The 14825-nt window shown below is 39.8% G+C and overlaps 1 protein-coding gene and 1 long non-coding RNA gene across 2 annotated transcripts in view; both read right to left on the minus strand.

The window, feature by feature from the left end:
* LOC311599319 overlaps positions 1 to 14825 on the minus strand; it is a 155240-nt gene that overhangs the window by 107842 nt on the left and 32573 nt on the right. The window lies entirely within an intron of this gene.
* RC3H1 (ring finger and CCCH-type domains 1) overlaps positions 1 to 14825 on the minus strand; it is a 79831-nt gene that overhangs the window by 45940 nt on the left and 19066 nt on the right. The window contains exon 2 of the mRNA XM_084782313.1: positions 7545 to 7926. Coding sequence (XP_084638439.1) covers positions 7545 to 7775 — 231 coding nt within the window. The 5' untranslated portion in view covers positions 7776 to 7926. The remainder of the gene's footprint in view (positions 1 to 7544; positions 7927 to 14825) is intronic.

A 14825-nucleotide genomic window follows, 5' to 3' on the forward strand; every position in this document is an offset into this window, starting at 1 on the left:
ATAATTTAGTATTAGCAAATTTACAATTGAAAACTATAACAATCCAACTGAAATTTTTTCTCACCCCCAAAAGAAACTTCTTACCCTTTTCTTGACCCAAGACAGTCTCAAATGCACAGCCCTGACTGACCTAGAGTTTGCTGTGAGGACCATGTTGGCTGGCTGCTTTTGAAGTACTGGGATTAAAGATATGTACTACTATATATAGCAACACCATGTTTTCAAGGGTCAACCAGGTTGTGGTATCTACCACTTTTCTTTCTTTCTTTTTTTGGGGAGGAGAGGGGAGCAAAATGTACAGAGAACAGAGGAAAACCTCGGTGGTATTTCTCATATACCTAGAGACAGGGTTTCTCACTGGCTTAAAACTAACCAAGTAGACTAGGCTGGGTTGCCAATAAATCCCAGGGATCTCCAGCCTTGACATTAAAGGTGTGACACTATCAATATATCTTTTTTGTAATATTTATTTACTTAATGTGCATTGTTGTTCTATCTGCTTATATGTCTGTGTACTGCATGCATATAGATGGTTGTGAGCTGCCATGTGGGTGCTGAGAATCAAACCTGGGTCCCCCAGAAGATCAGTAAGTGCTTTTATCCACTGGGTCATCTCTCTAGCCTCCACACCCATTTCTGTCTTCATTCTGGGAATTAAATTCAAGATTCCATGCTTTACCAACTGAGCTATTTCCTCAGTCCTCAATACTTTATTTCTATTTCTTGCTTGTTATTATTTCATTATTTGAATATATCTCGTTGTACATACGTGGACTCCAACAGATAATCTGCATACATACCATATTTAATATACTTACCACATTCTTATCTGCCCACTTTTTGGTTTTGAGGTAGGGTCTAAACAACCCAAGCTGGCCTTGAAAGCACAAGGATCCTCAAGCCTCAGCCTCTCAAGTGCTTGGTGGACTATAGAATTGTACCACCATGCCTTGCTTTAATTTTCTTATGGAACCATGGCACTGGGTAGAAAGTAGTGCCACACTGTAGATTTTTTTCAAAATTAAGTATTTGAGTGTTGAGTATAAATGTTTATAAAGTACAATGTGGCTCCCTCATGATATAAGCTTATAGTTTGCAATAATTAAATCAGACTAATCAAGAAATTTATCATTTCACATACTTTGTGATAAAAAATATTTAAAATCTCTTTCAGTAAGTGTGGTGGTGCATAGCTTTAATCCCAAGACTCAAGAGGCAGAGGTAGGCAAACTTCTGAGTTCAAGGCCAGCCCAGTCTATACAGCAAGTTCCAGAGCAACAAGGCTACATAGATCCTGCTTCAAAAGACAAAAAATTTAAAAAATAAAAAAAAGAAAGAAAAATGAAAAAAAAAAAAAAAACCAAACAACTGTTCAGCAATTTAAAAATATACATTAATTAGATGCTAATCTATGGTTTGTAACCAGTGACCAATCACTGACGCATACCCCTTCCTGTCTGAAACTGTCTCTTTCCCTCAACACCTCCTTTCCCCCATTTGCTCCCACCTACCACCTCACTGTGGTTTGTATTTAATTTCCCCGAGGACTAGGGTTTTTCTCTTATTATTTTTTATCTGCCTACTATAGTTATGCCTACTTCTTTTTGGAGAAATGTCTGGTTGGAGCACATACTTTTGTTTGTTTTTTAAGATTTTCAAGAGGCCCATGTGATGGCTCATTTTGTTTGGTTGGTTTTGTTTTGTTTTATTTACTATTTTTTTTTAAAATGTGTGTTTTTTCTGGAGACGGTATCTTGGAATTGGTACCATATATTTTTGTGCATCTTTGCCTCAACTAGCATGATACACACGACTGCTAGTATCAGCTGTCCGGTCTTTTTTTGGGGGGGGGGGGGGGTGAGACAGGGTTTCTCTGTGTAGCCTTGGCTGTCCTGGACTCACTTTGTAGACCAGGCTGGCCTGGAACTCACAGTGATTTGCCTGCCTCTGCCTCCCAAGTGCTGGGATTAAAGGCGAGCGCACAGCTGTGATGGCTCATTTTTAAAGATACTTACTCCCAATCCCAAGCCTGGTAACACAAATTTGATCGCTGAGACCCACATGGTAAAAGGAAAGAACAGACTCACACTGAATTGTCCTCTGGCCTCTAAATAACTGCCATGGCAGGCACATGCTCCCATGTGCTTACAAATAAACCAATGTCATTTTAAAAATTAGAGTGTAAGCAACACTCTGTGGTAGATAACTATTTGAAACAATCTGAGCTTGCTCTAGCAAGTGTTCTAGCCTATTCCCACATTTAAGATATGCTACCATATAAGCTCAAACAATTTTCTTTTTTGTTTGTTTCTTTGAGACAGGATTTCTGTGTAGCCCTGAATATCCTGGAATTTGCTCTGTAGACCAGGCTGGCCTTGATCTCATATAGTCTTAGGACTAAAGGCGTGTGCCATCTGGCTGGCTTAAACAATGTTTAGGAAATGTTAAACAATGTTATGGAGTTGTGGCAACAGCTAGAGGTGTATGAAGAAGAAACAAAATTTTAGGCTAGTCATGAATGGAGTAAGAGAAGATGGTCATGTTTCCTGGAAAGTTTTTCTCTGATCCATCTTTGGAACTTAACTATGCTTCTACCCTCTGTGGCAAAGGTTTCCTGCACCCACTCTGGGCTTTTCTGTGTTTGATCAGAGGACAATTCCAGTCAAGGCGAGGTGCTACACATTAGTCACATCTACCTCTCACTAAACTATGATCTTAAAGAACCAAAGGCTCAGCATTTTTAACATTATGTCACATAAAATATTTTGAATATTTTCTAGTGCTTAAACAGTTCCCTATTAGACTTGTTATTATCTAGTCCAGAGTGTTTACATTTACCTTGTTAATAGCAATTTTTCAAGTATCTTGTGCATTTACCGTTATTTAATTTGCTATTTCCAAAACCCCATCTTGTGAGAGACTGACTGCTAAAGAGTAATAATGTAACAGCTGGCTGGGTGTGGTAGCGCATGCCTTTAATCCCAGCACTCGGAAGGCAGAGGCAGGCGGATCGCTGTGAGTTCGAGGCCAGCCTGGTCTACAAAGGACAGCCAGGACTACACAGAGAAACCCTGTCGACCCACCATGTGGGTGCTGGAAAATGAACCTGGGTCATCTGCAAGAACAAGTATTCTTAACTGCTAAACCATGTCTTCAGCACAAAGATCTGTTTGTTTGAACTGGATGAGTGTTCTGCCTCCGTGTATGTAAGTACACAATGAGCATGCCTAGAACCCACAGAGGCCAGAGGCTGGTGGTGTACACCTTTAATCCCAGCACTCAGGAGGCAGAGGCAGGAGGATCTCTGTGAGTTCAAGGCCAGCCTGGTCTACAAAGCGAGTCCAGGGCAGCCAAGGATACACAGAGAAAGAAACCCTGTCTCAAAAAGCACAACAAAATGTAATGGGTAGGGACATTTTTGTGCCACTGGAGGGAGCTTGAATAACAAAGAAACAGAACACCCAACTAGGGGCAGTGGAGGAATATATACTTCAGTCTGTCACAGAAAATACAGTATTTTCTAGGGAAAACCTGTGTTTTCAGGGCCAAATGTATTATTAAAATATAAAGGTAAACTCAAGAGTTAGTAATCTGAGTTACAACATTTATACCTGGAAAGACTTCTCAGGTGAAGGCTGATGCCTAGGGAATGTGTCGTCGTCCCCCCCCCCCCCCCCCCCCCCCCGCCCCTCGCTCAACTACAGCGCCCTCCAGGAGGATGTTCGAATGAAAACAGGGATCGGTATAATCTCATTCAAGTTATTTTGGTATGAAAGACTCAGATTCTAAAGTTCAGTGGCGTTTGTGGAAAGGATGTCATTCTGTCTATGGTTTCTTGCTAACTGCCTTCTTGAGGTGATGAGTTCTCCTTGACTCTTCCCATTTTCTGTATTTAATATGCATAGTTGCATATCCTTGAATATCTAATCATGTGTATGTCAATTTACAGAAATTACTGCTATACTAGACTTTGTCACTAGATTTTTTAGGTCTGTTTTGTTTTGTTTTTGAGACAGAGTCTCAAAAATAAAAAACCAGTCACTAGATGTCCTTGAACTCACTATGTGTACCATGCTGGCCTCAATCTTGCAGAGATAGCCTGTCTCTGCCTCCCAATTTTCTTTGGCTCTCAAAATTTATGTGAGGGCTGGGATGTGGCTTAGCAAAGTGTTGCCTTCACATGCACAACGTCCTGAATGTGATCCTTAGCACCACATAAACCAGGTATGGTGCCACATGCCCGTCATCAGGAGGTAAAGGCAAGAGGATCAGGAGTTCACAGCCATATTCAGTTATACAATGATTTTGAGACCAGTTTAGGATACATAAAATCCTGTGTTAAGAAAATAAAATATTAGTTTTGGTTTTTACTCTATATTTGTGGGGATTTAGGAAATTTTTATAAATGTTCAGTATTTCTGTGGTAGAGACTATACAGTGAATCAGTTCCGATGTTTAGGCTATTTTTAATTAGTTGCTTTTCTAGACTGTAGTGACATTCCTCTGCAGGCCTCCCTTGTATGCATGTGTTAAAACCATCTGGTTTGATATCTGTAAGTGTGCTGATAGAGTTACAGGGTTGTATGCATTTTCTTTCCTTTTTTTTTTTTTTTAAGTTTTTTGAGACAGGATTTCTTTTTTTTCTTTTTTCTTTTTTTTTTTTTGGTTTTTCGAGACAGGGTCTCTCTGTGTAGCCTTGGCTGTCCTGGACTCACTTTGTAGTCCAGGCTGGTCTTGAACTCACAGTGATCCACCTGCCTCTGCCTCCTGAGTGCTGAGATTAAAGGCATGCGCCACCACGCCCGGCTAAGACAGGATTTCTTTGTGTAGACTTGGCTTGTAAACCAAGCTGGCCTCAAACTCACAGAGATCCACCTGCCTTTGCCTCCTGAGTACTGGGATTAAAGGTGTGAGCCATCATGCCAGGTACATTTTATTTTCTAAAGCCTACCAGTTTGCACTCTCACTAGCACATGCAAGAACCCTGCATTTCCACATCTATGACCACTACTAGTCAGATACTGGTTTGTGTCAGGCAGAGGAACTAAAAATAACTATAAAACAAAACAAAGCAAAAATCCCTATTATCTAAACCTGCATGTTTCTGATTACCAGTAAGATTAAATATCTTTTTCCTGGTTAAAAAACAAATGAGGAGGCTGAGACAGGCAGATTGCTGTGAGTTCGAGGTCAGCCTGGTCTACAAAGGGAGTCCAGGACAGCCAAGGCTATACAGAGAAACCCTGTCTCAAAAAACCAAAACAAACAAACAAAACCAAAACAAAAAACAAAGGGCTGGAGAGATGACTCAGTGGCTAAGAGTGTCGCCTACTCTTCCAAAAGTCCTGAGTTAATTCCCAGCAGCCACACGGTAGTGCACAACCATTTGTCATGGGATCTGATGCCCTCTTCTGGCCTGCAGGTGTACATGCAGGCAAAACACTGTATACATAATAAATAAATCTTTAAAAACAACTTTATAGAAGCATTTTAAGTTTACAGAAAAATAGCACAGACAGTTCAGAGAATTTTTATCACTTCATTCTCATTATAACATTCTGTTGGTAGGATACATTTACTGGCATTAATATGCCAGTGTTAATACACTATCATTATAGCTAAAAATCCCGATTTTACTCAGAATGCCTTACTTTCTCATAGCCTTCCTGTGTTTCAGAATCTCATCCTGAATACCTAATATATTACTTTGTAAAATTCTAGAAGTTGTGACACTTTCCCAGTACCTCCCGGGTTTTGTAATTTTCAGTTTTACGGAGTACTGGTGATGAGTGTTGTATACTGACTTTTGACAGGATGTTGTTTTTCTCCTAAGGAGACTGGACTAAAGATATTTTTGACATTAAGTCCACAGGAGAAAATGTCTTTTTCATCACAGCATCACAGCCAAAAACCCACTATCAATATGACTTATTTCTGTTCATAGTATTCTGGTTCATCTGGCTGAGACAGCATTTGCTTGATTTCTCCAACGTAAATATGTGTATTTGATTTATGTTATTTGTCAAAACCACTCTTTAATCATAGCAATGAACACATGTGTTACTTAAATGAACAAGAGACAAAGCCAGAGATTATATATATTTTCAGAACTGTGATAAAGTTCAAAGATGTAATCTGAGAAGAGCCATTAAGATGGCTCAAAGGCCAAAGGTGCTTTTCACTAACCAAGTCTGAAAACCTGAGTTCAACTTCCAGAACTCACATGGTGGAAAGAGAAAGTAAATTCTTTGCTTCTGTCTTCCATGTGCCCCCAACAATAAATAAGTAATAAATACAAATAATATTTGTTAAAAGGTGCATAAAAAGAAAATAGACTTTTTAAAAAATGCAAGAACCCTTTACCACAACAGTAGTCAATTGAAATCTTATTTGGGGTAATTTTACATTTACAGATATAAGAGTTATTGTGGTTTTATCAAAATGGTGGTTACATGGGCAATCCACTTTCCAATAAATGTATTTAATAATGGCTTAAAGGGTTAGGGAGATGGCTCAGCAGTTAAGAGCACTAAAGATTCAAATTCAATTCCAAGTACCCACATCAGGTGGCTCACAACCACCTGTAACTCCAACTTGAGGGAATCTAATACCCTCTTCTGGCTTTCAAGGGTACCTGGACACATAGGGCACGCCATTAGATAAAATACCATCCCCCCTCTCCCGCTTTGAGACAAGGTCTCACTATTGTAACCCTGCTGGCCTGGAACTCAAGAGATCCGCCTGCCTGTCTCCTCAGTGTTGTGAATAAAGGCATACACCACAACATCCAGTGAAAATAAACTTTTTAAAAGCCAAGAAAGGAAAATTCAATGTTATGACTGCCCTTAGATAAAGTGCACTTTGCCTTTCTTTCTATATATGCTGTGAAAATTGAGTCAACCCAAGGAGAGAACTAGGTTCAGAGTCTGGTAGAAACACCAGGGCTCTGGGTCAATGACTTTAAATTTCCTAAATGAAATAAAAATCACAGGCCCAAATATAGAATTATGAACACTTAAGCCCATCCCTTTGCTTGAATACTTGCACAGAATACTCCAGGCTTGTTTTGAGTATTCGCTGTCCTACCCTAGGACTGACATTCCTCCAAAGAGTTCTGGTTCCTTTCATTGGAGAATTGTATTAGAAACCAATACCTAAGCTGGGCATGGTGGTGTAGACCTTTGATTCCAGCACTTGGAAGGCAGAGGCAGGTGGATCTCTGTGAGTTCAAGAACAACCTGGTCTATAAATTTAGTTTAGGACAGCCAGGACTGTTATACAGAGAAACCCTGTCCTGAAAAACCTAAAAGAAAAAGAAACCAATATCTAAACAGGAGGCAGGTGCAGTGCTATTGGGACTGTGGTGTCCTTAAGATTATCCTGGCCAATGGGGCAGGAAATATGCAAAAATAATCTAAGTATATACATATTTATAAATATTTCTGTATGTAACCACCTACATTAAAATAAGCATGTCCACACAGATATATATAACTAAAAATAGTCAATTAAAGACAATAACCAGTGTTAAGTTACTATCATACCTGAGCACCCACTAGCTGCAGTAATGCTGAGTTCACAGGAAGGAGCTCAATGTCTGTATTGATAGTGGTCTGGTCAAATGGGCAAGCCTTACGGTGGAGTTTATTCAGGCACATTTTGCAGACAGTATGGCCACATCCCAAACTGATGGGTTTTCGAATTGTTTCGTCGAAAGTCTGAGTGCAAATTGGGCAGGAAAGGAAATCCGTCCATTGTGGAGCTTGTACAGGCATTGCTTCTGGAGTTACAATTCACTAACACGCACGCACACACACAAATCTAAAGCAAAGATTCCACTGGAATCAAAATCTTGGAAAAAAGTTTGTCTTTTTTTTTTTTAAATATCTTCTGTAGATACAGTCAGCACATAGTGTGAAATATAACCTGGAACAGAGAAAGGAAAACAATTAGAATGATCTGGGTCCTCCCCCCCCCAATTTAAGCTGTTGAAAAGAAACAAGTCCAAGCTTTCGCTCCAACCCTCCACATTACTTTAATATCACAATAATCTACCTTTTTACATCTTTATAAAGTCAGAGCTATGGTAAAATAACCAGTCCCAGCGAGGATGAATTAGCTTGCACAAAGGTTTGAAGGCTATAGGAGGTTAGAATTAGGGCCTCATTGTCTTTTTCCTTTTTTTTTTTTTTTTAGGCAGGGTTTCTCTGTGTAGCCTTGGCTGTCCTGGACTCACTTTGTAGACCAGGCTGGCCTCGAACTCACAGCGATCCACCTGCCTCTGCCTCCCGAGTGCTGGGATTAAAGGCGTGTGCCAAGCCCCCCCCCCCCTCCCGACAGACCTCATTCTCTTAAATACACACATGCACAGTCACAGCCCCCCTCCTTTTCTTTCTTTCTTTCTTTTTGCAAGTCTCTATGTTCCAGGCTGGCCTGGAACATGCTATATAGACAAGAATGGTTTCAAACTCAAGAGATCTGCCTGTCTCTGTCTCCCAAATGCTAAGACTAACTGTCCTGGACCTTGCATTCCTTTTTAAGGAAGCTAATAATAATATTTCATTTCTTTTTTTCCTTCCTCCCCCAAAACCCCTTCTATTTTCTTTCTCTCTTTTTTGTTTTTATTTTGAGACTAGGTTTCTCTGTGTAGCCCTGACTGTCCCAGAATTCTCTCTGTAGACCAGGCTAGTTTTGAATTCAGAGAGATCCGCCTGCCTCTGCATCCCTGAGTGCTGGGATTACAGGCGTGTGCCATTGCACCCAGATCCTATGCAGATATTCCATACAAAAATAATTCCGGCCTTTTTGCTAGTTTGGGTTTTGTAGACAACAGTACTTTAATTGCTTAAACACTCTACAAATCCCAATCATAACACATCTCATGGCATTTTTTTAAATTATTTATACAGCCATATGCCAAACTGTACTAAAAATGCTTCACACAGAACAAATGTATAAAATGTATGCCCTATTGTCATCACACTTGATAAGAGAAATGGAAATGTATATGTATATAATAATTAAGAGATAGAAGCCTGGTGGCAGTGGTGCACACCTTTAATCTCAGCACTCGGGAGGCAGAGGCAGGTGGATTGCTGTGAGCTCAAGGCCAGCCTGGTCTACAAAGCAAGTCCAGGACAGCTAAGGTTACACAGAGAAACCCTGTCTCGAAAAACCAAAAAAACAGACAGAGTGAGAGAGAGAACACACGCAATTAACAAAAAGAGTCTGGCTAGAGTCCCAAACTCTTATTCTCTTATCTCTATCATCATGGACACATGGAGGATTACAGAGAAAGGAAACTCTACCTGCAACGTCATTCAAAAGCTACAGATGAAGTTGGAGACACATCACCCCCAGCCTGCATTCTCTGATAGCTATAAACATCACAACCACTCTGTGTTAACAAATCTAATCTAAAAAGAAACAAATTCTCTCTCTCTCTCTCTCTCTCTCTCTCTCTCTCTCTCTCTCTCTCTCTCTCTCTTAAAGATTTCTTTATTTACTATGTATATAATGTTCTGCCTGCATGTATGCCTACACACCAGAAGAGGGCACCAGGATCTCATTATAGATGCTTATGAGCCACCATGTGGTTGCTGGAAGCTGAACTCAGGACCTCTGGAAGAGCAGCCAGTGCTCTCAACCTCTGAGCCATCTCTCCAGTCCCCAAAATCTTAATCCTTATCCTTCACCATGGTAGTTTAGGCTGGTCTTGAAGTAACAATTCTGACATCATCTCAACCAATTTTTTTGAGTATGGTACTGGGGATAGAACCTAGGCTATGTGTATACTAGGCAAGTATGCCACCAATTTGTTATATATATATATAATATATATATGTGTGTGTGTGTGTGTGTTGCCATCCCTCAACACTCTTAATTTTTTCCCAAGTTAACATTAGAGTTAAAATGTCTCAAAAATGTTTACAGTAAAATGATCTCCCTCTTACTCATCTGTCCAATTCTCATTATCACTCTGAATCATAAATTAACACATTACTTCCCATTGTTTCTTTATGCATGTAAATATACAATATATTCATTGGAGAGAAATTATTTTACATGTAGTTATTTACAATTCTTCTGCTCATAACTAATCAGTTCTTTTCTCAGGAAGTATAGCTAGAGAGAATAAATGTCTATCAGTTCAACCCTAAATAAGACATTTGTATCAACTCCTCCAGGCTTATAGGAGATGCAGAAGATATGGGAAGAACCTAAGTGCCAGAGAATAGAGAGGAGTGCTCTGAAATGCTGCCTTCTGGACATAGCATGGACACTATATCCATGAACTCACAGCAGCTCTGGTTACCTGTACAAGAACTGCAGGAGAGCAAACAAGTTAACAACATACCATGGATAGGAGAGAGGCTCAGGAGCCTCCATCACTATTGCCAAGTGCGGCTGATGGCTGCAAGAGGGAGAAGTTATTTTTCTTTAGGAGCATGGCCATTGTTAGGTTGTCCATGCGCCTGTGGAAGGTTCCATACTCATGTGCATGCAGGAAAACAGTAATTGGAGTTGGGTTATTTTTATAGAAAGAAAACAGGACATAAAGATTAAAGGGAGGCAGGACTGGAGAGATGGCTCAGAGGTTAAGAGCGCTGCCAAAGGTCCCAAGTTCAATTCCCAGCAACCACATGATGGCTCACAACCATCTACAATGAGATCTGGTGCCCTCTTCTGGTGTACATGCAGGCAAACATTTTATGTATATGATAAATAAATAAATCTTTAAAAAAATTAAAGGGAATATGTTGGGAATAGTTGGTAAAAATAGAAGGAGGTATTGGGGTAGATAGGATGGAAATACACTGCACAAGCATAGCCAGGTGTGGTGGTACACGCCTGTAATCCCAGCACTCAGGAAAACAGCAGCAGGCAGATTTCAGTGACTCTGAGGCCAGCTTCATCTACAAAGCAAGTCCAAGACAGCCAAGGCTGCACAGAGAAACACTGTCTCGAAAGATACAAAAATAAAACATTGTGTAAGTATATGGAACTGTCAAATAATATATCTTAAAGATATTCTTTGAAAAATTAATTGGGGCTGGAGAGATGGCTCGGAGGTTAAGAGCACTGTCTGTTTTTCCAAAGGTCCTGAGTTCAATTCCCAGCTAACGACATGGTGGCTCACAATCATTCATAATGAGATCTGGTGCCCTCTTCTGGCCTGCAGGCAGAATACTGTATAAATTTTAAAAAATGAGTATGGTGGTACACACCTTTCAGCCCAGCACTCGGGAGGCAGAGGCAGGTGGATCTCTGTGAGTTAGAGGCCAGCCTGGTCTACAAAGCAAGCCCAGGACAGCTAAGGCTACACAGAGAAACTCTGTCTCAAAAAACAAAAACAAACAAACAAAAAACTCGCAAAAATCTAAATAAATACAAAAAAATTAAAAAAAAAAAAAAAGGTAAAACCAAAATATAGCAGACGGCCAGGCAGTGGTGGTGCACGCCTTTAATCCCAGCACTTGGGAGGCAGAGGCAGGCGGATCACTGTGAGTTAAGAGGCCAGCCTGGTCTACAAAAGCAAGTCCAGGACAGTCAAGGCTACACAGAGAAACCTTGTCTAAAAAAAAAAAAAAAAGAAAACAAAACAAAAAACAAAATATAGTAGACAACAAGAAAGGTTAAAAGTAAGTATAGTCACTTGCTACCAAAATTTGAGAACCTAAATTCAATCCCTGGAACCCAAATGTGGAAGAAGATTTCTACAAGTTGTACCACACACTCTACATGGTTTTTTTTTTGTTGTTGTTTTGTTTTTTAAAGAGAGTTGCGGACACTGCTGAGGCTGAGGGCATCTGCTGTTCTCCCAGAAGATCTAACACACACGGTTCACAACAGGCTTTAATTCTCTTGTTTGAAGGTTTCTCTGTGTAGCCTTGACTATCCTGGACTTGCAGTGTAGACCAGGCTGGCTTCAAACTCACATCAATCTGCCTGCCTGCCTGCCTGCCTTTGCCTCCCAAGTGCTGGGATTAAAGGCGTGTGCCACCACTGCCCGGCCAGGCTGTAATTCTTGATCCAGGGAATCCAACATCTTCTTCTGGTCCCCACTAGTACCAGGCATGCACAGTGCACAATCATAACTGAAGACAAAACACATATGTACATACAAATATATTTTTTTAATTTAAAAAGAGAATAGTCACACAAAGAATTAACAAAGATCAAATAAAACAAGACCTTCTAATTCAGGGTATTTGCTCACTTGGTGAGGAATGGAGGGATTTCATGCATCAACAACCAACTGATTTTTGACAAAGGTACTAAAAAATATAATTGGAGAAAGAAGGAGTCTTTTCAATAAATGGTGCTGAGAAAATTGGACATCCACATGAAGAATGAAAATAGATCCTTCTTTCTCACCAGATACAAGAAGCAAATAAAAATATATTATGAACTTATGTAAGATCTGACACTGTCTGAAGAAAGCAGAGGGGAAACATGTCAGGATGTTGGAATGGGCTGCTTTGTTGTTGTTGCTGTTGTTTAAGGACACTCTAAAAAGTTCAGGAAACAAAAAATAGAAATTATATTACATAATACTGAGCTAGAGAGATGGCTCAGTATTAAGTGCACTTGCTGTTCCTCCAAAGGACCTAAATTTGATTCTCGGTACTCAAGTAGGGTAGGTCACAACATCAACCTGTAATTCCAGTTTCAGGGACCTGACACCCTCTTCTGGCTTCTTTGGGCAACTCCACACAAATGTGCTATACACATTCACACACATGAATAAAGTGGAGACAGAGACTAAATGGTGCCTGCTGGTCACTAGCCTCGCTCCAGGCTCAACAAAAGATCCTACCTCAAAGGAATAAGGCAGCAAGTGATAGAGCAGGAGGGCTCCCTTAAGTCCTCCTGTGCCCTGAAAGCTCAAATGCACGAGTACCTGCACTCATAAACCATAGTCACTTATATTCTCTCCTTAATTAAAAATTTTAAAACCCTGAAAGTCAGTCTTGGATATTCTATTACAAGAACTATAAACTACAAAGCACAGATTTTTTTTTCTTTTCTTTTTTCTTGAGACTCAAAGTTTGAGTTAATTGTGGAAACTGAATGCTCCAAAAATTTCTACTTCCTCCAACCTCATTTTTTTTCAAATATTCAAGCTTATCAAATACAGTTGTTTACATCATGATACACACACAGACACATACACCCCACAGGATATATGGTTTAATGAATGTAATAAACAATCTTCTACTTTGGCTAAAAATAAACACATAAAATAAAATTATTAAAACACCAACATCCTGATTCTTGGACAAAGGGATGACTCATCTCCCAGATGGCATGAGATTTCATTATGTTACTCAGAATAGAGTCTAACTTGGAATCCTTGTTTACTATATTGGAACCACTGCTGATTTATATTGCCTATGCTACCTGTGTTATAAACAGCCACCTTGGTTGTCAGATCCCTGATTAAAAGAAAGATCAAAGGGCTGGAGAGGTAGCTCAGGGGTTAAGAGCACTGACTGCTCTTCCAGAGGTCCTGAGTTCAGTTCCTAGCAACCACATGGTGGCTCACAACCATCATAATGAGATCAGGTGTCCTCTTCTGGCGTGCAAGTAGAACACTGTATATGCAATAAATAAATCTTTTTTTTAAAAAAATCAAACTTAAAATTCATCAAATACCTGTTCTAAACTAGTTTTTCTGTGGCATCATTATAGCTGCTACTTATAGATGATAAACACTGGATGTTGGGCAGGGGCTGACACAGAGGCTGACTATGTAGCCCTTGCTTGCCTGGAACTCACTATGTACCCATTTGTGTTGAGTAAAATCAGTGATGCAAAGGAGTATCAGGACATGAACCACGTAGGATAGACTGTGTACCATGCTCTATCCAATTTAAGGCATCTGCTGGGGGTCTTGAAAAGTATCCCACAAGAGTAAGGGATTACAATGAAATGCTATGAAGGCTGTAATACAGTTATTACCCAATTTAAAATGTTAAAAAGGCTTCACACAGAGAGGTACTCAAAAGTAAATGGCAGGACTATGGTTCAAGGAGGCCAAATTCCTAAGTTAATTTGTGTCACTTTACAGATGGAAGTTAATAGTGCTTGGTTAACATTAGGAAATTTTTGTAAGTGATAAGAAACCTAAAACCAGATAATTGTGACAGCTCTATAAATTAAAATCTATGAATTCTATACTTCAGTGAACTTTATTTTCTGTAAATTTTACATCAATAAACCTGCTGAGAATAGTTAAAGGTCTGACGTCCCCTGGATGGGGAGACCTGGTGGCACTCAGAGGAAGGATAGCAGGCTACCAAGAAGAGACTTGATACCCTATAGAGGGGGAGGAGGTCCCCCTCAGTCACAGTCATAGGGGAGGGGAGTAAGGGGAAAATGGGAGGGAGGGAGGGAGGAATGGGAGGATACAAAAAAGGGGATAACCATTGAGATGTAATAAGAATAAATTAATAAAAAAAAGAATCGTTAAAGGTCTGTCTTGTTATAGTTTTGTTTCTCAAAAGTTTATTTTTAATTTTAAAATGTCCATTGGTCAGACTCTTCTATAAGCACAGCAACAGCCCTCCTGTATACATAAGTTATACTGCTGTTAAATGCTAAGTATATCACAACCATATTACCATCATTATAGGTTCATATGTCCCTGATTCAGAGAAAAAGAGAAACTAAAATTCATAATTACCTGTTTATGAGAGTTCTCTTCTCCTGACATAAGTACACCTGTTTACAGATGATACACAATTTGTGGGCAGCATTTTCAACCCATGACTAAGTGTTGAGCTGGATTAAAATGCAGGTTTTTGTTTAGGTTAGGTTTA

Source organism: Acomys minous, assembly GCF_964271855.1.
Source record: "Acomys minous genome assembly, chromosome: 1".
NCBI lineage: Eukaryota > Metazoa > Chordata > Mammalia > Rodentia > Muridae > Acomys > Acomys minous.